This window comes from Tachysurus vachellii, chromosome 16, assembly GCF_030014155.1.
Source record: "Tachysurus vachellii isolate PV-2020 chromosome 16, HZAU_Pvac_v1, whole genome shotgun sequence".
NCBI lineage: Eukaryota > Metazoa > Chordata > Actinopteri > Siluriformes > Bagridae > Tachysurus > Tachysurus vachellii.
The window spans coordinates 17,341,440-17,363,928 of NC_083475.1; the positions used below are offsets into that span (position 1 = coordinate 17,341,440).

At 45.4% G+C, this 22,489-nt stretch overlaps 1 protein-coding gene across 5 annotated transcripts in view; it reads left to right on the forward strand.

Annotated features, from left to right (window-relative positions):
* sbf1 (SET binding factor 1) overlaps positions 1-22,489 on the forward strand; it is a 58,751-nt gene that overhangs the window by 32,107 nt on the left and 4,155 nt on the right. For 4 of the 5 annotated variants that reach the window (XM_060890075.1, XM_060890076.1, XM_060890077.1 and 1 more), the window contains 29 exons: positions 1,188-1,265; positions 2,722-2,835; positions 2,912-3,040; positions 3,133-3,231; positions 3,356-3,566; positions 4,503-4,615; positions 4,694-4,843; positions 4,985-5,053; positions 6,209-6,367; positions 7,577-7,839; positions 8,358-8,530; positions 8,951-9,024; positions 11,249-11,441; positions 11,637-11,767; positions 12,269-12,441; positions 13,458-13,594; positions 14,919-15,126; positions 15,322-15,518; positions 15,880-16,017; positions 16,150-16,245; positions 18,052-18,126; positions 18,584-18,759; positions 19,958-20,134; positions 20,320-20,421; positions 20,501-20,686; positions 20,865-20,991; positions 21,178-21,308; positions 21,851-22,081; positions 22,174-22,281. In XM_060890075.1, the coding sequence (XP_060746058.1) occupies positions 1,188-1,265; positions 2,722-2,835; positions 2,912-3,040; positions 3,133-3,231; positions 3,356-3,566; positions 4,503-4,615; positions 4,694-4,843; positions 4,985-5,053; positions 6,209-6,367; positions 7,577-7,839; positions 8,358-8,530; positions 8,951-9,024; positions 11,249-11,441; positions 11,637-11,767; positions 12,269-12,441; positions 13,458-13,594; positions 14,919-15,126; positions 15,322-15,518; positions 15,880-16,017; positions 16,150-16,245; positions 18,052-18,126; positions 18,584-18,759; positions 19,958-20,134; positions 20,320-20,421; positions 20,501-20,686; positions 20,865-20,991; positions 21,178-21,308; positions 21,851-22,081; positions 22,174-22,281 (4,218 nt within the window). The remainder of the gene's footprint in view (positions 1-1,187; positions 1,266-2,721; positions 2,836-2,911; positions 3,041-3,132; positions 3,232-3,355; positions 3,567-4,502; positions 4,616-4,693; positions 4,844-4,984; positions 5,054-6,208; positions 6,368-7,576; positions 7,840-8,357; positions 8,531-8,950; positions 9,025-11,248; positions 11,442-11,636; positions 11,768-12,268; positions 12,442-13,457; positions 13,595-14,918; positions 15,127-15,321; positions 15,519-15,879; positions 16,018-16,149; positions 16,246-18,051; positions 18,127-18,583; positions 18,760-19,957; positions 20,135-20,319; positions 20,422-20,500; positions 20,687-20,864; positions 20,992-21,177; positions 21,309-21,850; positions 22,082-22,173; positions 22,282-22,489) is intronic. The other variant, XM_060890078.1, reaches the window with a different exon arrangement.

Sequence of the window (22,489 nt, forward strand, 5' to 3'; positions counted from 1 at the left end):
GTGGCATTGAATGGGTTCTGATTGTCAGGTCTAAAAGCCCTGCAGGTTTACAGTAAAAAGATTGAACAGTTTTGCATATACAGTGTCAAGACACCGATGTGAACGAGTTAGCTTACGCAAGCGGGTTTTTCCTTTGTGAATCAGAACGTGTTGTGGTGTTGGGAATAGACTTTGGTCTCATTTGGAGGGAATGATCCGCTTTCATGTGGCAGTTAAGTGCCGTAATTGGAGCTTTTACTGAAAACGCACTGTGTCTGGACCTGTCTGTGGTCAGAGAAAGTGAAAGGAGGAATATAAAGAAGGGCTGAGTGCCATTAGAGATTAGAATAAGAGTGTGTGTGTGTGCGCGCGTGCGTACGTGCGTGTGTGTGTGAAACGGATAGAGAAGGGGAGAGAGAGAGAGTGTGTGTGTGTCTGTGACTGTGTGTGTCTGTGCCTGTTTGTATGTTTGTGTCTGTGCCTGTGTGTGTGTGTGTGTGTGTGTGTGTAGCAGAACAGTGGTCTGTTTTCTCTCTCAGTAAATCTCTCTGGCAGGAATCACTGTATTGCTATTTCTATCTCTTTCTTTCTCTCTCTCTCTCTTTCTCTCTCTCTCTTTAGTCATTTCTATGGTCTACAAGTGAACAGCAGCTCTAAAATTACTGACACCCTCAAAACTTCATCCTAAAGCAGAACAAGGGCTGTGAAGAAAGTCAACACACATCAATCACACGGTTTCCCTTTGTTTCTATGGAAACGGCCTCCAGAATTTCATCTTTCTTACAAATTCCCTATAGTTTTTCATTTCAGACACTTGCCATGTCTAAATGTCATGTAAACAGTATTCTTGTGCGCTGTTATTTTATTAATGAACTCACACTGATACGTATGAACGAACTCTCTTGTTACTTTGACAGAAAATTGTTTGCTTCTCCAGAGTATGTGGGATAGAAGGAAGCGGCAGGGCTAGCCTTTGCTAGCATTTTCTGTTGTTGTATGTTAAACTGGATGTCGATATTGTGTTAGTGTAACGTGGTGTAGATGGTTGGGAATCATTGTGTCACACAAGCCTAACGAACACTACATAAGTCTCGGGATTTTGTAAGTTGTAATGATGTCCATTAGACGTCATTTTCATTATATTTGGTGCGTGTGTGTGTGTGTGTGCGTGCATGTGTGTTTTAATTTGATGTGTTTCTGTTGTATAGGTGTTAGACCCGGAGCTGACGGTGGCAGATCACGCCTTCCCTCCTTCTTCTACACAGCCTTCGCCTCCAAAGATTCAGGTACAGCTTCTCACATCAGCTGCGTCCTAATCAGCATCCTAGTTCACTACTTAGGGTACTGAATAGTGAGCCTGGCCATTTTAAGTGCTCTCTCTCTCTCTCTCTCTCTCTCTCTCTCTCCCTCTCTCTCTCTCTCCCTCTCTCTCTCTCTCTCTCTCTCTCTCTCTCTCTCTCTCTCTCTCTCTCTCTCTCTCTCTCTCTCTCTCTCTCTCTCTCTCTCTCTCTTTCATCCTCATCTGCTTCGCTGGGCTCTTCCTTCTTTATCTACACCCACACACACACACATACAGGTAAGATGAATTTCAAGGACTGAAGGTCTCATGATTTCTTATTGCTGCTTCTCTCTCTTTCATTTTCTCTGTCTCTTTCTTTCTCTCAATCTTAGTGTATCTATAAAAGTCCCTATCTAACTCCCCCCCCCCCCCCCCGTGTGTTTCTCTCTCTACATTAGATACTATCTCTCTCACTTTCATTGCCTGTCATCCTCTCTCCATCTGTCTCCTCTTCTTGCTCTCTCTGTCTCTAACTCTTATGCCATATCTCTCTCATTCACTTTCTGTCTCAGTGTCTCTCTTTCTCTTGTCTATGCTCCCTGTTTCTCTCTCTGTCTCTGTGTCCATGTCTCACTCTCTCTACCTATTATGACATCTTTCGCTCAGTCACTCGCTCAGTCACTCGCTCTCTCTCTCTCTCTGGCAAGGATGCATAACGAATCAAAATATTTTTCAGAATCTATTTTAAAGAACAATTTTAAAAAATTTCAGTCCGGCTTGTTGTTGATTAGTGCCAGAGATGTTTATGTGAGTGTGTAGTCAGTTTAGTGATCATCGTCCCTGTGTGTAGAGATCCAGGGTTCGTATTTGTGCTCTACCTTGTGTACACTATTTACTGATTCTTTATCTAGGGAGCTTGATTGCTGATTGACACACACACACTTCTACATCTCTTCACTACTGAGCTGCACTGGACTACACAGTGGTGGCTCAAGCCTTTAAGTCACTGGGGTATTGACCACCAGCACCACCAAGCTGCCACTGTTGGGCCCCTGAGCAAGTCCCTTAACCCTCTCTGCTCCACAGGGGCTGTATCATGGCTGACCCTGTGCTCTGACCCCAACCTCCTAATCTGGGCTAAATGAAGAAAAGGATTTCACTGTGCTGTAATATATGCGTGAGAAAAATAAACACTTCTTCTCGGAGGTGTGTTTTTCACACCGAGCTGAATCCTGAGATATGTATCGTCGTACTAAACCCTCCTTTTAAACCCCAGGTCGAGGAACGTTTCACACTTGTAATTTAGAAGCGGGGTTAGTACTGAATGTTACGCAGCACTTTTGCGTTGAAATGAAGCAGTGTTCTAATGTCACGGCTTGATGCTCAACAGCCTCATATGTGTAAACCAGGATGTTTTTGCATTTGTTGTAACTGACAGAGAAACTGTCTTTCTTGTCTTGTAGGATAAAGAGATCCGTGCCGTGTTCCTGTGGCTCTTTGCACAGCTCTTTCTGGGATATCGCTGGTGTCTACATATCATCCGGATTCACCCAGAGCCTGTCATTCGCTTCCATAAGGTACTCCTGCGTCCGCTTTCTCCGCCACTTATTACAGCGTAAGTTTTATTTTACTGATGTTTTTTCTTTCTCCCAGGCTGCCTTCCTAGGCCAGAGATCTCTCTCTGAGGATGACTTCCTGATGAAGGTGCTGGACGGCATGGCGTTTGCGCGGTTCGTGTCAGAGCGCGGCTCGCCGTACAGACCCACAGATCTATTTGATGATGTGAGTTTCTGACTGAACGATTTAATGAGGTGACGTGATTTTTGTTTTTGACCTCCTTCTTCTTTTCCTTCTTCTTCCTCGCCCTTGTGTAGCTCATTGCCAACCAGGTGGGGAGAATCCGCCAGGAGCAGAACGACATACACAAAGTGTGGAACCATGTCAAGGAGCTGGCCGAGCAGCTCTTCAAAAACGTACACCTTCATTTTCATCCTAAGCTTTTGTCACGTCTATAAAGCTTTGTTATCCTGTTCTCCGATGGAATGTTACAATATTCTTCTCTCTCTCTCTCTCTCTCTCTCTCTCTCTCTCTCTCAGGAGAACCCATATCCTGCTGTAGCCATGCACAAAACCCAGCGGCCAGTGGAAAGCCCTCATTGTCAGCCTCCTGTCTCCCGGTCCCCCTTCCCACACCTGGACGAGGTCTCTGTGCAGCTGTTCATCGATCACGCAGCTGCTAAGCTCAAAACGGCTCCTCCTGTGGTCAAATCTGAGCTGAAGGAGATGGTGCCCTCAGGACCTCCACTGGGTAAGTGTGAGCACCGGATAAGCCTCCGTGTTACACTAATTCATTCAGACTCACCCCAAACTCACCTCAGCTTACCCTAAACTCACCTCAACTGACTCTGACTCACCCTAAACTCACCCCAACTGACTCTGACTCACCCCAAACTCACCTCAGCTTACCCTAAACTCACCCCAACTGACTCTGACTCACCTCAGCTTACCCTAAACTCACCCCAACTGACTCTGACTCACCCCAAACTCACCTCAGCTTACCCTAAACTCACCCCAACTGACTCTGACTCACCCCAAACTCACCCCAACTGACTCTGACTCACCCCAACTCACCGTGGCTCACCCCAACTAACCCCGGCTTCCCTCACACCATCCTTTTCACATTCCCAGGTTCTCAACCTGTCCACATAGTCAGTGTGCAGCACTGCGTCACTAAAGTTTAGTTATTTATTTATAGTCAACAGGGGCCTGTTTTTTTTTCAATACGTTAATGTATGTGTACGATAAAGTTAGGAATAAATGTAGGCGCTACAGCAGAATTTGCAGTGTAATTATGCTTAAAGCATTAGCGCATTACACAGCTGAAGTTTTCTCAATGCGGTCGCATCTCATGCGCCAAGAAACAGAGTGCGATTTAGGGTGTGACTGAAGGGAGGAGGTTGGAAGTCACAACTGGAAGGGATGAGAAAAACTGGATCTGGATAGAAATCAAATGAGCGAGTAGTAAGCAGAAATTGTCGTTTGCCACAGACTGAGAAAAAGACGGCTTATACTTTCAGTTAGTAAAAAAAACCCCTTAGTGTTCCATTTGAGCTGATATGACCCTTCTAATATCTATACACTAGATTATAGAGTTTAAAAAGAATAGTATATGTGCATAGTGTGTCATTTGGGATGCAAAAATAAATTGTTAAATTGTTCTGTTCTCCTCTCGTCCTGTCCTCAGCTGATATCGCCGACAGAAACGGAAGTGTACTAGTAAACAGTGCCCGAAGACTGGAGGTAGTCAGGAACTGCATCACGTACATATTCGACAACAAGCTGCTGGAAGCCAAGAAGGTACATGCTGGAAGTTTATATCTTAACAGCTTGAGTGAGACTTTTCAGTCCTTTCTGACATATTCTGTGTGTGTGTAGTTGATGCCTGCAGTGTTGCGGGCATTGAAAGGACGTGCAGCTCGCCTGTGTTTGACTCAGGAGCTGAACCAGCATGTGCTCCAGAACAGAGCTGTGCTGGATGACCAGCAGTTCGACTACATTGTGCGCATGATGAACTGCACACTGCAGGTACTAAATATAATCCAGTTAGATATAAAACCTCAGGCTGTCTGTTATCTAGACATGTCTGAGTGACACTTAATTAATGAATCAGATCTAACGGTGTGTGTGTGTGTGTGTGTGTGTGTGTGTGTGTGTGTGTGTGAGCAGGACTGCTCTCACATGGATGAACATGGCATTGCAGCAGCTCTCCTGCCTCTGGTCACTGCTTTCTGCCGGGTATGTTTCTCACTCCATGACACAACACAACCTCACGTCTCAGACTCAGGTCTTCTTCAGGAATCTCAGTTCAGACCTGTGACTTCACGACTAAGCAGCAGTCAGACAGATCGTCACCTCCTGCTATCCTCCACAGGATGAAGTCACAATCCTGCTGTGATGTGATTCAGAACATAGTGTTACTGTGAGCTAGTGATGAAGTGACTAAAAAAACCTCATCAGAAAACAAGATTCTACCATTTAATAATGACCACTGCTTATTATATCAAGTCTTGGATTTCTTCCTTACATTGATACCCCAGTATTTCCTTTGATCCTTCATCCTTTTTTCTTTTTATTCCGATGCCCTTTTCTTTCCTAACTTTCTTCATTCCTTTACTACTTGATCTATCTCTTTCTTTCTTTCTCTAGCCTTCTCTTTTTTCCTCCTCCCTCCTTTTTGTTTCCTCACCGTCTCTTCTTTTCTCTCACCTTTAACTCTTTCTTTTTTTCTAATTCTTCCTCCATCTCGTCCTCTTTCTTTCTTTCTTTTTTCCTTCCTTCTTTATATATACATACACACACACACACACACACACACATATATATATGTATGTATGTGTGTGTGTGTGTGTGTGTGTGTGTGTGTGTGTGTATATATATATGAGAGAGAGAGAGAGAGAGAGATTTTTTTCATTCCTTTTGGTTCTTTCTTTCTTTCTTTCTTACTTTCCTTTTCTTTTCTCTTTTTTTCTTTTTCTTTTCTCCTTCCTCCTGAATCCATTGCAGTGCAGTCCTTCCTCTAGTACAGCAGTTCTCATCGTGTGTCTGTGGATTTTTGGAGTCTCACAGCATTAACTGTCTCTGTCCCTTTAAGAAAAGTGTGCACGTGGCTGTTATGGTGTCAATCTGAGCAAGTCACCAAAAGCTCTCCAGCCCTGTAACTTAACTGTTTGAGAACACGTTCTGTAAGTGTGTGTGTGTGTGTGTACGTGTGTGTGTTCAGGCCAGTATTAGCTACTTTTTTTTAGGCATAACAGAAACCACAGTTTATTCACCCCAAAACCCCCATCCTTACATCCTGGTCTCTACAACTGAGTCAGCAGCTTTGCTCTGTCTGTAACTTTTCAAGCATCTGTTTCTACTTGTGTGTGTGTGTGTGTGTGTGTGTTACAGAAACTTGGAGGAGGCATCACTCAGTTCGCCTACAGCTGTGTGCAGGAGCACTTGGTGTGGACCAACATGCAGTTTTGGGAGGCCATGTTTTACAGCGACGTACAGAATCATATCAGAGCTCTGTATCTGGAGACAGAAGCCCAAACCACAGCCGGTCCTGTAAGAGCACACTTTCAGCTAAAAAACCTCATAAAATGATCTGCATAATAAACAAACCCATAACAAATCATTTCAAATATAGACATATGTAAATAATAATAAAACCACTTTGCATTTCTATATTATCTTTCTAAGAGGAACCGGAGCTGCACTTTACAGATACACATTAATTCGATATAATAGTGAGTAGTTTAGTCAGAAAATCAACAGGGTTTGAAAGACAAATTAGTTATGTAAAAGTACTGAACTTGAGAATAGCTGTAGGAGTTGGGGTGAGTTCGGTGGCTCAAGAACAACAAACGTGAACGCAGCTCGTACTCGAGTCTGCACTTGTTCAGGAAGTAAAGTAACCTGCATGTGTGTTTTAACTGGTGATGTCATCGGTTTCCACAGCACAAGTATAGCATGAGAAAGAGGTGAGGTGTCTTATTCAGATATAGGCAGAAGAAAACAGTTAAAGCAGTTGAACCCAATTTACAAGAATGCATATCGACGCTGTCGGGCGGAAACCTCGTATGTCCAAATTTGGTCAATTTCATATTTTTTCACATATCGATGCTATTGGTCAGTCCCCACGTGGGTCTGTTATTTTTACAAGTTATTAACCAATCTAAAGTCTTGAAAATAGCTTGAGCGCAAATCTCATAACTCCATTGGACACTTCAACTGTCCACCTCTTCCTCACTCCGCGGGAGAGCTTCGCGGCATATTTCTCCTCAATAAGAGTCGCAACGAATCAACACGTCTTCTGATCTAAATGTCTTCAAAACACTGGGCTCAAAGAAAAAAAATCTTGACCCCCCGCTAGTTCTGGTGCTCGTCTGAGGACAGGAATTTAGACAATCCACTGCAACGCGGACTAAACCCTGTGCACTGCAGACAAGGTACGGCGTTTTTTTTAATTTCCTGAAAAATAACGGTTTTGGAGATACGAGGATTCCGCCCGACAGCGACGATATATATATATATATATAAAATAGCAGATATGCACCAGCAGGTAGCTGGTGAGTAAAATAGCAGATATGCACCAGGGTTTGATTTTAAAAAAAAACAAAAAAAACAATGAGTCAGAAACAATCACTCTCGTATTGAGTCCAGAACAAACATGCTGAGTGTGTTAATCACTTTACTTGTGTTAATGGCTTCAATAACTTTATAGGATATCTAACTTTTTCTCTTTCCCTCTCTCTTTCTCTCTGCGTATGCAAGGATGATGATGGTGGCAGCAGGCCGGAGCAGATCAGCGCTCTGGAGTTGGCGTCAGAGCAGACGCGCCTGTGGCCCACGCTGAGTAAAGAGAGTCAGCAGGAGCGTGTTCAGAAGGAGGAGAGCACCGTGTTCAGCCAGGCCATTCACTACGCCAGCCGCATGAGCTACCTGCTGCTGCCGCTCGACACCAGCAAGAACCGGCTCCTGCGCACCACCGGCTTGGCCGAGGTGGAGAGCGTCAGTAACAGCTTTGTCACCAACAGGTGCGACCTCTGCAGCAGCAGAGAAATGAACCACATGCTGAATGATGCAGAACAGTTATAATCAGTATCATCATAAATGTGTAGTTACAAGAAAATAACACTTTACAGGAAAAAAATACTCTTACAGAAAAATAATCAGTTTCAGGTTGGTGACAGTAACTGAGCTTAGTGTTTGCGCTCATCGCACCACCAAGTCATTGATTTATTTTTTCTGTAAGTGTTTTAGTCTTTATTTAGTTTGAGATATGAGGCTCCTTCATCACACTCTATATGACTTAATGATATTCTCGATGGCTTGCAAGCACACAGTTTTAAATCTTCAGACACACCAAAACAAATACAGACACTGCCAGCTCAGAATTACTGGAAAGAGACGCGTGACACACACATACACACGAATGTCTCACGTGGACTCAAAATCTTAATCATAACACACACAAAACCACACCTTTATCACTTGAACACTGGACCAGTCATGCTGACATGTCTCTTTTGTGTGTGTGTGTGTGTGTGTGTAGCATCGCTGGCAGTATGGCCGGGAGCTACGATACAGAGAGCGGCTTCGAGGACGCCGAGAGCTCAGACGTGGCCAATTCAGTGGTGCGCTTCATCAACCGCTTTGTGGATAAAGTGTGCAATGAAAGTGGAGTGACCAACGAACACCTAAAGGCCCTTCACATCATGATCCCAGGTAGAGAAGAGACGGCACGGCTTTAGCCAATCCCACAGCTTCTCACTTCTGCTCTTTATAAAACCTCCATAAAAAACCTGCAGGAAATTTGTTGTCCTTTATTATTATTATTATTATTATTATTATTATTATTATTATAGTTTCTTATGGAGAAAGGTTTTGGCGCAGATTTATATTTTCTCTCACAAATAGTATACAATTGTTTTGGGTTTTTTTTGGTTTATTTAGTTATTTATTGTGCAAGTTATTTGTATTTATTTATTTTTACATTTTTAAGCTGAATCAGTCATTTTTCTACAGTATGTAACCACGAGTACAAGCCATTTCATCTTTGCACGCTCAGATGCGTCAGCAGCCATCATATCCGTTAGAAGTTTGTTTGTAACTTTGCCTTGTTCTCTCTGGGTTTTTTCTGCACAGACATTGTTCAGATGCACATTGAGACGTTGGATGCGGTTCACAGAGAGAGCAAGAGGCTGCCTCCTATCCAAAAGGTAACCAACTCAATATTTTACATTGGGCTGGATGCCACAGACATGCTAGTATCCCAGGCAGGCCCACCTCCGCCCACGCCCACGCCCACGTCCACACCCACCTATAGCAACCCCACCACCACAGAGTCAGAGTGCCACAGCAGGTATGTGTGTGTGACGACACAGTGAGTGGTGCATGCTGGGTTTCAACAACCTTTCATCCTTCGCTCACTCTCACACACTGCTGGAATGAACATAACAATCTTCTGCAACTCAGTGATTTAAAAAAAAAAAAAAAAAAAACACTAATCCTTGTGTATAAGGAAGTGGAATGCGGCTGGAATCCACCTTCCTCCAGAAGACTTTACTCAACCCTGGCTGTGATTATTCAGTTACGTCTCATCTTTCCAGATACTACAAGCAGTATATTGTGTATTGGTTTAGGTATAAGCTCAAGATTTTCTGAACATTTTATGGACAAGGCATTTCCTCGATAAAGTACTTCATAATTCGCACTATTCATCTAATTCCTCTATTTAACTATCTAACTGTTTCAAAACATCTTTTACAAAGCAAAGAAAAGCCGGATTTTGTTTCCTTTTAGCTTTATTTGTGCAGCAAAGACAGTAAAACAAGCTGCACTTTAGTTAACAGCCGTACAGATGATATCGTTACCTACACTGTTAGCAGCAAATGTTGTTAAAACAAAAGGTGCAGTTCAGAGTTTATCCACTAAGCCACTACATCCCCTGAGTCTGTTTATTGTATTACGTTCTTTAGGGATGTTCTGATTCTCGCAGCAACACACAAGTGAAACTTCCTTGTAGCTTGAGAAGGTGGGAAGGTTTCCTCAGAAGGATACTAGACCTGAGTGATGTGTGTGTGTGTGTGTGTGTGTGTGTGTGTGTGTTTATTTCTGTTCTTTTCTGATTCATGTGACTAAATGTTTGAGGTGTGTGTGTGTGTGTGTGTGTGCACCAGCATGTCTGTTTTAAAGAAGTCGTTGTGTTTAACATGCCTGAGTAATTAATGATTTATTCAAATATACACCAATCAGACATAACATTATGACCACTGACAGGTGGAGTGAATAACACTGATTATCTCTTCATCACACCACCTGTTAGTGGGTGGGATATATTAGTATTAGGGAGCAAGTGAATATTTTGTCCTCAAGGTTGATGTGTTAGAAGCATGAAAAAGGATTTGAGCAAGTTTAACAAGGGCCAAGTTGTGATGGCTAAGATGACTGGGTCAGAGCATCTTCAAAACTGCAGCTCTTGTAGAATGTTCCCGGTCTGCAGAGGGCAGTATCTATCAGATGTGGTCCAAGGAAGGAGCAGCGGTGAACCGGCAACAGGCTCACTGATGCACGTGGGGAGTGAAGGCTGGCCTGTGTGGTACGGTCCAACAGATGAGCTGTTGTAGCTCGAATTGCTCAATCACGTTTTCTTTTACATCACGTGGATGGCCGGGCGTTTGTGCGTCACTCAACTGGAGTCAGTCAACTATAGAAAGAAGGCAAGCCGGGCAGAGGCAATGTGATCGTTTGGCCATTGTTCTGCAGGGAAACCTTGGGTCCTTCCATCCATGTGGATGTTACTTTGACACATATCACCTACCTAAGCGCCCACCCACCTACCCACCTACACCTGCTTGTGATAGCGATGCCTCCCTCCCAGACGCCTCCCTCCCAGATTCACCATGATCCTGGAGAAACCTTGTCTCATTTCACTACGTACTGCAACAGCTATATATGGTTGAAATGACAATAAAAGCTTCTTGACTCTTGAATGTTGCAGACCATGTACACGTTTTCATAGAAACAGTATTCCCTGGTGGCTGTAAGCTCTTTCAGCAGGATAATGCGCCCGGCCATAAAGCAAAAATGGCTCATGAACGGTTTGAGGAGAACAGCAACGACTTGGCCTCCAAATTCCCCAGATCTCAGTCCAACCGAGCATCTGAGGGATCTGCTGCTAACAACTTGGTGCCAGATACCACAGCTCACCTTCAGGGTCCAGTGGAGTCCGTGTCTCGACGGGTCAGTGCTGTTTTGGCAGCAAAAGGAGGAGCAATACAATATTAGGAAGGTGGACATAATGTTATGCCTGATCAGTGTATATATTTTTTTAATATCTAATGCTACATCGTTGACCAAAGATAAAATGTATGTATAAAATCATGTATTACTGAACAATTCAAATGGAAAAATTATTCTCTTATTCTCTTGTGCTCTTTCTAGCCCAAGCTCCTGAGGCCAGCTCTGTTAGCGGGTGAGGAGTTTGTGATGGACGGCATGCGTGTGCATCTCCTGTCAGACGGCCGAGACGAAGCCACAGGTGTGATGGGAGGTCCGCCCCTCCTGCCTGCTGAGGGCGCCATCTTCCTCACCACCTACAGAATCATCTTCAAAGGCACACCCAATGATCCTCTGGGTAGGAGAGCATTTCTGATACAGACTTCCAAACGCAGCAAACACATAATACTCCATTTGAGAGCAATATTTATTACAGTTATTAATTAACAAACATAACCTCATGCTTTGTATACAGTTATAGTTACATTTATTAGATCTAAGTTCCTCACACGTGTGTGTGTGTGTGTGTGTGTGTGTGTGTGTGTGGGTTCAGTTGCAGAGCAGGTAGTGACTCGCTCCTTCCCCATCGCCTCCCTCATTAAGGAGAAGAAGTTAGGCTCAAATAATTTGCCCATGGACCCGTTCATGCAGGAGGGCATGCAGCTGCGCTCCTGTACCTTCCAGGTAGAGCAAAGACTTTACACTTTCTCTCCATATGTGTACACTTCACTCACTCATTTTGTCCTCTCTCTCTCTCTCTCTCTCTCTCTCTCTCTCTCTCTCTCTCTCTCTCTCTCTCTCTCTGTTTCTCTCTATCTCTCTCTCTCGCTCTCTCTTTGTCACACTCACTCTCACTCTCTCTTTGTCACACTCACTCTCTCTCTCTCTCTTTGTCTCACTCACTCTCTCTCTCTTTTTCTCTCTCTCACTCTTTTTTCTCTCTCCTTTTCTCTCTCTCTTTCTCTCTCACTCTCTCTTTTTCTCTCTCTCTCTCACACTCTTTTTTTCTCTCTCCTTTTCTCTCTCTCTTTCTCTCTCTCTCTCTTTGTCACACTCACGCTCTCTCTCTTTTTCTCTCTCTCTCTCACACTCTTTTTTTTCTCTCTCCTTTTCTCTCTCTCTCTCTCTCTCTCTCTCTCTCTCTCTCTCTCTCTCTCTCTCTCTCTCTCTCTCTCTCTCCTACAGCTGATGAAGGTGGCATTCGATGAAGAGGTATCAGACCTGGCTGAAGTTTTCCGGAAGCACGTACACAAACTGCGCTACCCCCAACACGTGCACGGCACATTCGCCTTCACCGTGGGTCAGTCGTCCAAGATGGTGGTGGAGCAAAAGACCAAGGACAAGAACCAGTCTTTAAAGTGGGTGTCTCACTTCTCTGCTGTCATTAACGCTAACATTTGGTACACACACACGCGTCAGATTATAAATAATACATTTATAATTTAGAAAATAAATTTCATAAAAATGGGTTGTCTGCAAAAGTTTGCACACCCTCAGAAACACATGCGTCGATCATATTTAATTCAGTTCACGTGTTTTTATTAATAAATTCACACTTTATTTGTAACACAATCATAGATGTAATAAAAGAAAATAGAACATATATATGACATGAATACAGTTAATAAAAGGATAAATGAACGTTTCTATAGTAACAGCTTATTCTCGGGCCTTGTATGCTGCATAGTAGTTTATATGGTGAACTTTTGTGTTAGGAGACTTTTATTTAATTCTACAAGAAACTTGTGAAACAGGATGTTTAGTGTTTAAGTCACTGTGCTGGACTCCACTGTCCGTCCTTATCACTAACACGTCTCCCAGGTCAGAGCCTTCGCTCTCTGATTATACACACACAACTTTGAGGTCATGCTGTGTGTGTGTTCACTCCAACTCGGCACTGAGACGTTAGAGAAAGCAAACAGCACGTGATGAATAATTTAACACCGTAAACGTTCCTAACAGTCGTATCTCGCTTCTGACACACAGCTAGACATCAACCTGTTTCGTCTTTTCTGCCAGAGAATAAGCAGCGACCTGCTCCGCCACCCCCCACCCCCACCCCTGTAGTGTACCTGATCTGTCTGTTCTCTTTCTTTAAGTGAGAAAAAGCAGCTCTTTCTTCCTAACCAGGCTCCACTGAGTCTCTGGATTGTTTATGGTTAGAAATTTTCACCAGTTGGTTATAAAAATTGAAGAAATGAATCAAATAATTGTTCTTTATTCGTAGGAAGACCTTTTTGGATGTGAGCCACCAGAAATAAATAAATAAACAAAGAAACAGACAAAACAAACATAAATAAATGAAACAAAACTAGCTTTGACTCTGCAGAGCTGTTTCTTCAGTTTGACTCAATCATTTTTAACATTGTTGCAGGACCCTCTCTAAAAACCTGGTGAAGAGCGCCAAGAAAACCATCGGACGACAATACGTGACCCGGAAGAAGTACACTCCTCCAACCTGGGAGCAACGGAGCAGCCTGCAGTCTGAAATGGATGAAGATGAGATCTCGGGTATAACACACACCTCACACTCCTCATAATCCTCATAATCCTCACACACACCTCACACTCCTCATAATCCTCACACTCCTTACACACCTCACACTCCTCATAATCCTCACACTCCTTACACACCTCACACTCCTCATAATCCTCATACTCCTCATAATCCTCACACTCCTTACACACCTCACACTCCTCATACTCCTCATACTCCTTACACACCTCACACTCCTCATACTCCTTACACACCTCACACTCCTTACATACCTCACACTCCTCATAATCCTCATACTCCTCATAATCCTCACACTCCTTACATACCTCACACTCCTCACACTCCTTACATACCTCACACTCCTCATAATCCTCACACTCCTTACACACCTCACACTCCTCATAATCCTCACACTCCTTACACACCTCACACTCCTCATACTCCTCATACTCCTTACACACCTCACACTCCTTACACACCTCACACTCCTCATAATCCTCATACTCCTCATAATCCTCACACTCCTTACACACCTCACACTCCTCATACTCCTTACACACCTCACACTCCTCATACTCCTTACACACCTCACACTCCTCATACTCCTCATACTCCTTACACACCTCGCACTCCTCACACTCCTTACATACCTCACACTCCTTACACACCTCACACTCCTCATAATCCTCATACTCCTCATAATCCTCACACTCCTTACACACCTCACACTCCTCATACTCCTCATACTCCTTACACACCTCACACTCCTCATACTCCTTACACACCTCACACTCCTCATACTCCTTACACACCTCACACTCCTTACATACCTCACACTCCTCATAATCCTCATACTCCTCATAATCCTCACACTCCTCACACTCCTTACATACCTCACACTCCTCATAATCCTCACACTCCTTACACACCTCACACTCCTCATAATCCTCATACTCCTCATAATCCTCACACTCCTTACACACCTCACACTCCTCATACTCCTTACACACCTCACACTCCTCATACTCCTTACACACCTCACACTCCTCATACTCCTCATACTCCTTACACACCTCGCACTCCTCACACTCCTTACATACCTCACACTCCTTACACACCTCACACTCCTCATAATCCTCATACTCCTCATAATCCTCACACTCCTTACACACCTCACACTCCTCATACTCCTTACACACCTCACACTCCTCATACTCCTTACACACCTCACACTCCTCATAATCCTCATACTCCTCATAATCCTCACACTCCTCATACACCTCCTGTCACATCTTCTCTGTGATTGGTTTCTCTTGTGACTGTTTTTTGTTTGTTCAGTGTCCGAGGAGCTGGAGCAGAGCTCACTCACACTTTCCTCCACCATCCGCTCGTCTGACCGCCAGACCATGAGCAACGTAGTGGAGCGTGCTTGTTGTCGTGACTATCAACGGCTGGGTCTGGGCACGCTCAGTAACAGCTTGACCCGTTCGAAGAATGAGCCTTTCCGCATCTCCACTGTCAATCGCATGTACACCAACTGTAGGAGGTGAGGCCCGGGGAGAATGACAGAGACAACTACACGTCAGTCCTGTAATCAGGGTTTACACACTGTCTACTCTTGTAGGCACTGGTTTCTATAACAATGTGATAAAATCTCTGCTTGCTTTTGTTCTCCAATTGTTTATCAGCTGCTCTTGTTTGAGATAATCCTTATATGTGTGTGTGTGTGTGTGTTTGTCAGTTATCCGGGCCTGCTGATCGTACCTCAGAGCATTCCTGATAACACACTCCACCGCATCTCTCGCTGCTACAGACAGAACCGCTTTCCCGTGGTGTGCTGGAGGAACTCGCGCACTAAAGCCGTGCTCCTGCGCTCGGCCGGTCTGCACGCCAAGGGAGTCGTGGGGTTCTTTAAATCGCCCAACGCCCCCAGTGCAGGTCAGCACTTTCACTAAACATCCCAAAACTTTACACAGAAGCCTAGGAACATCCTCAGGGATAGACAAATCCACCCAATTATTATCCAGTCACAGGGCAAGTCAGTGCTCCAGTGTACTGTGCAGTCTCATGTCTGTCTCTGGTACACTGACACTGGAGACTCCTTCCTCCTTTCTCTAATCAACAGAACTAGGCATTATTAATGTATACTGGATTTGTCCCTGAAATGCTGTAGCTACATTGTATTGATACAAAAAAAATGAATATTTAACACAACCGTAATTGAGGTAGATGATGGATGAGGGTTTGAAGTGAAGAATGTGTAAATGATTGACTGTGTGTGTGTGTGTGTGTGTTTCAGGTCCCTCTCAGGCTGACTCCACCAGTCTGGAGCAGGAGAAGTACCTGCAGGCCATCATCAACTCCATGCCCTCCTACAGCGAGGCCAGTGGAAGAAACACACTGAGCGGCTTCACATCCATGCACATGAGCACCTCAGGTCAGAACACACACTCTCTATGATGAAGAAGATTCTTGGCTACATTCAATGACAAAACATTACTGTTACCCAAGCTAGCGATCTGGATTGTGAGATTATGACAAATCTGACTGGTGCAAGTTTGTGTTTTAGACTCGTCTGACAAACTGAGACAGCCGAAAATCGGAGCTCTTATGAAGCAAGTTATGGGCACTAAAGAGGATCTGCCTGGAACCTTCAGTCGAGGAGGTAATGGAGCTGTGTGTGAGTGCGAGGGTGCGTGAGTGAGTGCGAGGGTGCGTGAGTGAGTGCGAGGGTGCGTGAGTGAGTGCGAGGGTGCGTGAGTGAGTGCGAGGGTGCGTGAGTGAGTGCGAGGGTGCGTGAGTGAGTGCGAGGGTGCGTGAGTGAGTGCGAGGGTGCGTGAGTGAGTGCGAGGGTGCGTGAGTGAGTGCGAGGGTCCGTGAGTGAGTGCGAGGGTCCGTGAGTGAGTGCGAGGGTGCGTGAGTGAGTGCGAGGGTGCGTGAGTGCGAGGGTGAGTGCGAGGGTGAGTGCGAGTGCGAGGGTGCGTGCGTGGGTGAGTGCGAGGGTGCGTGCGTGGGTGAGTGCGAGGGTGCGTGCGTGGGTGAGTGCGAGGGTGCGTGAATGCGTGAGTGAGTGCGAGGGTGCGTGAGTGAGTGCGAGGGTGCGTGAGTGAGTGCGAGGGTGCGTGAGTGCGAGCGAGGGTGCGTGAGTGCGAGCGAGGGTGCGTGAGTGCGAGCGAGGGTGCGTGAGTGCGAGCGAGGGTGCGTGAGTGCGAGCGAGGGTGCGTGAGTGCGAGCGAGGGTGCGTGAGTGCGAGCGAGGGTGCGTGAGTGAGTGCGAGGGTGCGTGAGTGAGTGCGAGGGTGCGTGAGTGAGTGCGAGCGAGGGTGCGTGAGTGAGTGCGAGCGAGGGTGCGTGAGTGAGTGCGAGCGAGGGTGCGTGAGTGCGAGCGAGGGTGCGTGAGTGCGAGCGAGGGGGCGTGAGTGAGTGCGAGGGTGCGTGAGTGAGTGCGAGGGTCCGTGAGTGAGTGCGAGGGTGCGTGAGTGAGTGCGAGGGTGCGTGAGTGAGTGCGAGCGAGGGTGCGAGCGAGGGTGCGTGAGTGCGAGCGAGGGTGCGTGAGTGAGTGCGAGGGTGCGTGAGTGCGAGCGAGGGTGCGTGAGTGAGTGCGAGCGAGGGTGCGAGCGAGGGTGCGAGCGAGGGTGCGTGAGTGAGTGCGAGGGTGCGTGAGTGAGTGCGAGGGTGCGTGAGTGCGAGCGAGGGTGCGTGAGTGCGAGCGAGGGTGCGTGAGTGCGAGCGAGGGTGCGTGAGTGCGAGCGAGGGTGCGTGAGTGCGAGCGAGGGTGCGTGAGTGCGAGCGAGGGTGCGTGAGTGCGAGCGAGGGTGCGTGAGTGAGTGCGAGGGTCCGTGAGTGAGTGCGAGGGTCCGTGAGTGAGTGCGAGCGAGGGTGCGAGCGAGGGTGCGAGCGAGGGTGCGAGCGAGGGTGCGAGCGAGGGTGCGTGAGTGCGAGCGAGGGTGCGTGAGTGCGAGCGAGGGTGCGTGAGTGCGAGCGAGGGTGCGTGAGTGCGAGCGAGGGTGCGTGAGTGCGAGCGAGGGGGCGTGAGTGAGTGCGAGGGTGCGTGAGTGAGTGCGAGGGTCCGTGAGTGAGTGCGAGGGTGCATGAGTGAGTGCGTGTAAGGGATTTTTTATTCATAAATTCTACATTTATCAATATATTTATAATGTTTAATTTTAAGATCGCTACATAATCTTTCTGCCATTCAACCACCATAGACGAGCTGTTGCTATGAAAATGCTAACACATGTATGCAAGAATAAGCATGTTACTGTAAGTCATTTGCATTAGCCGCAGCTCTGTCTGAATTTCCAGCTGCTCTTCAAATGAGTAATCAACACCTAAGCAATTAGGAATTCAGCAGCACTGTGGTATCATTTGTGGGTTAGTTTAGCGGAATTTAGCGTAGTAGTGGCAGTGGTAGCTGTAGCTGTGATGGAACATGTGCCGACAATAATGGCTATCTCTTTATTCTCCGGCCCTAGCGCTGGGTAAGAGGGCAAAGGTCATCTCCCTCTCTCAGCCTAAGGTTTCAGTCAAGGCCCACAGCTCACCCCGAGGTACAGTACAGTACAGCCTGACCCCCACAACACCCCCCTCTCTCCAATCTAACCAATCAGGTTTTTTAACAGTGATGTCAGCGTGTGTGAGCTGGCACCCAGCCAGCATCGCTGTCCTTTTCCCTGGGCTAACCGTTCACTCTGACCCTTGTGTCCAGTCTTCATCTCTGTCTTGTCCGTCTAGCCTGGCATCTCTTTCTGCACGTCACGCACTGTGTTCTGAAATTCTGGCAGCGCTCATGTTGTCTGACATTCTGTTTGTGATTGATTGAATCGATACGCTATGATTTGCTTTCAACGAGGCGTTAAATCGCAGCCGACATGCGAATGTAGGAATGCGCTCGATTCTGTCGTCCGCACAGATCTCTACGTCAGCACAGCCTGCACGTCCCAGCCGGTGAAGTAAGATGCATGTCGCTTTTGTGTGTGTGTGTGTGTGTGTGTGTGTGTGATTTAGGGAAGTGGGGCAGTATCCGTGGCAGCGGACGTCTCTCTGGCTATAATCCTGAAGTGGGGAACCGGCTGGCAGCAGGGAAGGATTCCTCTCAGGTAAACGGAGGTCCCACTGAGCCGCACTTCCTTCGCCAGCAAAGAGCGTATCTCTACATCATCGGGGACAAGAACCAGCTAAAGGTACTGTGAAAACTCTACACAGAGATAACATGGAACCTTTTAGCGTGCCTTATTGTCTGTTCCTCCACGTTGTAGGCTAAAACGTGTGAAGTCCCTCTGAAGTCACTATTGAAGTTTTGTGGCTTCTAATACCCCCCTTTTCCACCAAAAAGAACTGGGTGCTGGTTCAGAGCGAGCACTGGTGCTGGTTCAAAGTTGGTTCCACTGGCGAACCTTCTAAGAACCGGTTTGCCTTTCCATCGGCTAGAGAGCCGTCACAGAGCCGAGTCTGACGTCACTGTATACGTGTCACGTTACACAGCAACGATAGCGCAGCAGCGGCAAACACGAACACAACATTAACAATGGTGGATGTTGCTTTACTGTTAATGCTCATGGCTTTGTGAACCTACATTAACATCCAAACGCGGCGAATCCAACGTGTACGTGCAGCTCCATGTAATCTGTATAAACGGAGGTTGTAATCGATAAAGTACATAACGTTATTTTATCATTAACACAGAAAATAGTTAGCCTTAGCATGTAGCTAACTACTATCATGTGTGCTGATAATGTATCATATCGCGGTAAAGTAAAAGTGTATTAAACATTAGTATACTTAAGATACATTATCAAATGCGCTAACAGTAGCCCCGCCCACAGCCCCTGACACAAGCGGTTCTTAAGTCTAGACCAGCAACGTTTTGGTGCTACTTAAGAACCACTTTTCCTGGTTCAGAGCCGGTGCTTTGGCTGTCGAAAAAGAAAGAACTGGTTCTAAATTAGGCTCCGAACCAGCACTCAAACTGCCTCGGTGGAAAAGGGGCATAAGTGTCCTTAATTATCCCTAAGTATATTTCTGCCTGATCTGCTGATATAACATTTTCAAATCACAATTGCCTGTTCATCATTATATAAAATTGATCTATATTTTACTATATCTCTATATCTCTATCTATCTATCTCTAATTAAAATGATACGAGATACAAAATGAAATTTGCAGCATTTGCAGAAATGAAACGTACAGTTACGTGGCTTTTCTGCAGGTGGAAATGCTTGCTAGAAATTCTAGAAAAGAACTAGAAAAGGAAATTGGATCCTGATCTTTTCCTGTACCGAGACTGTTGAAAATTCTCTAATCAATATTTGTATACGATTCTCTGTTGTAAGCAAACTTTGAGCTTGTTTGTGTGTGTGTGTGTGTGTGTGTGTGTGCAGGGAGGAAAGCAGGACTCGTTCCAGCAGTGGGAGGTGGTACCCATCGAGGTGTTCGATATCCGGCAGGTGAAGAACAGTTTTAAGAAGCTGATGAAGGCCTGCGTTCCTTCTGGTCCTTCCTCTGAACCCAACATGTCCTTCCACCGCTGCTTAGAGGAGTCTGAGTGGATGAATCTGGTACAACACACTTTCACACGTTTAAATTCCTGACCTTATGGAGTTTATTTTGGTGTTCTAGAAGTAGGGCATGAAATATATGATGGTGATTTCTATTTGTCAGATCTTATGTTCTAGAAAATTTAAGATTTTCTCCTCCAAGCACTCGATCAATCTCAGTGATTGAAAATGTGTTCATATTGTAGCTTCACAGGCTTCTGCAGGTGTCTGTTCTGGTGGTGGAGTTACTGGACACCGGCTCATCTGTCATGGTCAGCTTGGAGGACGGTTGGGACGTCACCACTCAGGTACCGATAAAGCTCTGGTGCTGTGTTTGTAATGTCTCAGCATGATATAAGTGCAGAATCTGAGCTCTGTTCTGTGTAGGTGGTGTCTCTGGTGCAGCTGCTGTCAGATCCGTACTACCGCACGTTCGATGGCTTCCGGCTGCTGGTGGAGAAGGAGTGGCTGTCATTTGGCCATCGCTTCAGCCACCGCGGCGCTCAGACGCTGGCCAGCCAGAGCAGCGGCGTCACGCCAGTGTTCTTGCAGTTCCTCGACTGCGTGCACCAGGTACTGTTAAAGCCTTTAATGCTCTTCTGCACTCGTGGTCAACATACAGTGTTTTTATTCTTCTTCTTATTATTATTATTATTTCAGTGTACAGTGATTGTGCATCGTGTACGTTTGTGTACAGTTAAAGAACCTTGTTGATTTAATAGCTCACGCTGACATGCTTGGCTCTTTCCAGATCCATCATCAGTTCCCTATGGAGTTTGAGTTCAGTCAGTACTATCTGAAGTTCCTGGCTTATCACTGTGTGTCTAATCGCTTCCGGACCTTTCTGCTGGACTCGGATTATGAGCGCATAGAGCTAGGTGAGTCTCATTCCTCTCGACATTTTTGTTTAAACGTTAAACTTCTACTTAATAGGTGATGTTTTAAAGTCAGGCTTAACGTCTTTTTTTCAGTTCAATCTCATTTCACTAGTAATGTGGAGCTTGAAGTGGAATTTCTGAGCAGCAGGGTGTCTGTGTTTACCTTGCCTTATGTCCTCTATCTAGGTATCATGTATGAGGAAAAAGGAGAGAGGAAGAACCCTCAGGTGTTTAAATCCGTGTGGGATTACATCGACCGTCTGCACAAGAAGACCCCCATCTTCTACAATTACATGTTCTCTCCAGAGGAAGAGGAGGTAATGATGTTCAGATGACTTGCACGCTTTCTATTTATTTATTTATTTATTTATTTATTTATTTTTTATTATGCAAACAAACAATTACAATATTTACAGAAGAGAAATTAGATGCAAAATACAAATACAAAGACCAACAAAACGTGTGTGTGTGTGTGTGACTAAGTGTAACTGGGTGTGGGAGTGGAGATATATGAATGAAGGAGCATGTAGGGAAGTACAACAGATATAAAATGTATACGTATATATATAAAAATTAGAGGAATATATATATATATTAATTTAAATAATAATAATTATAATGACAATGATAATGATAAAGATAATAGTATCACACAAAACAAAAAAAAAACAAAAACTAAATTAAACAATCAATAAATAAATAAATAAATAAAATAAAAATGGGGAATGAGGAAGGTGACAGTATAAACAGTAATAGCAATAATAATAATAATAATAATAATAATGAAAATTGCACGCTTTCTATGATAGTACCGTGTCTTTCAGAGAGCAAGCTGAAACTCTTCTACCTTTTCCCCCAGGTCTTAAAACCCTACAGTTTCATCTCCAACCTGAAAGTGTGGGACTTCTACACGGAGGAGACGCTCTCGGAGGGGCCGTCCTACGACTGGGAGCTGGTGCGGGGGAAAACCGAGGGGCCGGAGGACGAGCGAGGCGAGACAGCCGCGCCCAAATCCCAGAGACAGGTGGTGTGGCCCTGTTATGACAGCCTGAGCAAAGTGCTACCGGATGCCATTACCAAACTGCTACAGGTCTGTTCTGAGATCAGAGTCAGTACTCGTAGGGACAAAAATGATGCTGTTGCATATGCAATCCTGATGTCTTCATTTTAATGTGTGTGTAGGATGTGCAGAGCCTTGAGGCTGAGCTTGGACACACCTCAGAGAGATGGAAAGAGATATGGGATAAAATAAAGACCACACAGCGCACTGAGACCAAGCTAGAGAGTCGGGTGAGATTTAATGACGATCCAGACGCATATACAGTACATATCACTGCAGAAATGCAACATATTCCATGCAGCCTACATTCCTGTTAATGCAAACTACAAGCTTGTTGTTGTGCTCGAGTTCACTTCAATTTGCACTGGATCGTTAGTAGGTCATATGACCATAACGTGTTGCCTGTAGACCTCAGTATCCTCCTGAGACTCTTAGAAG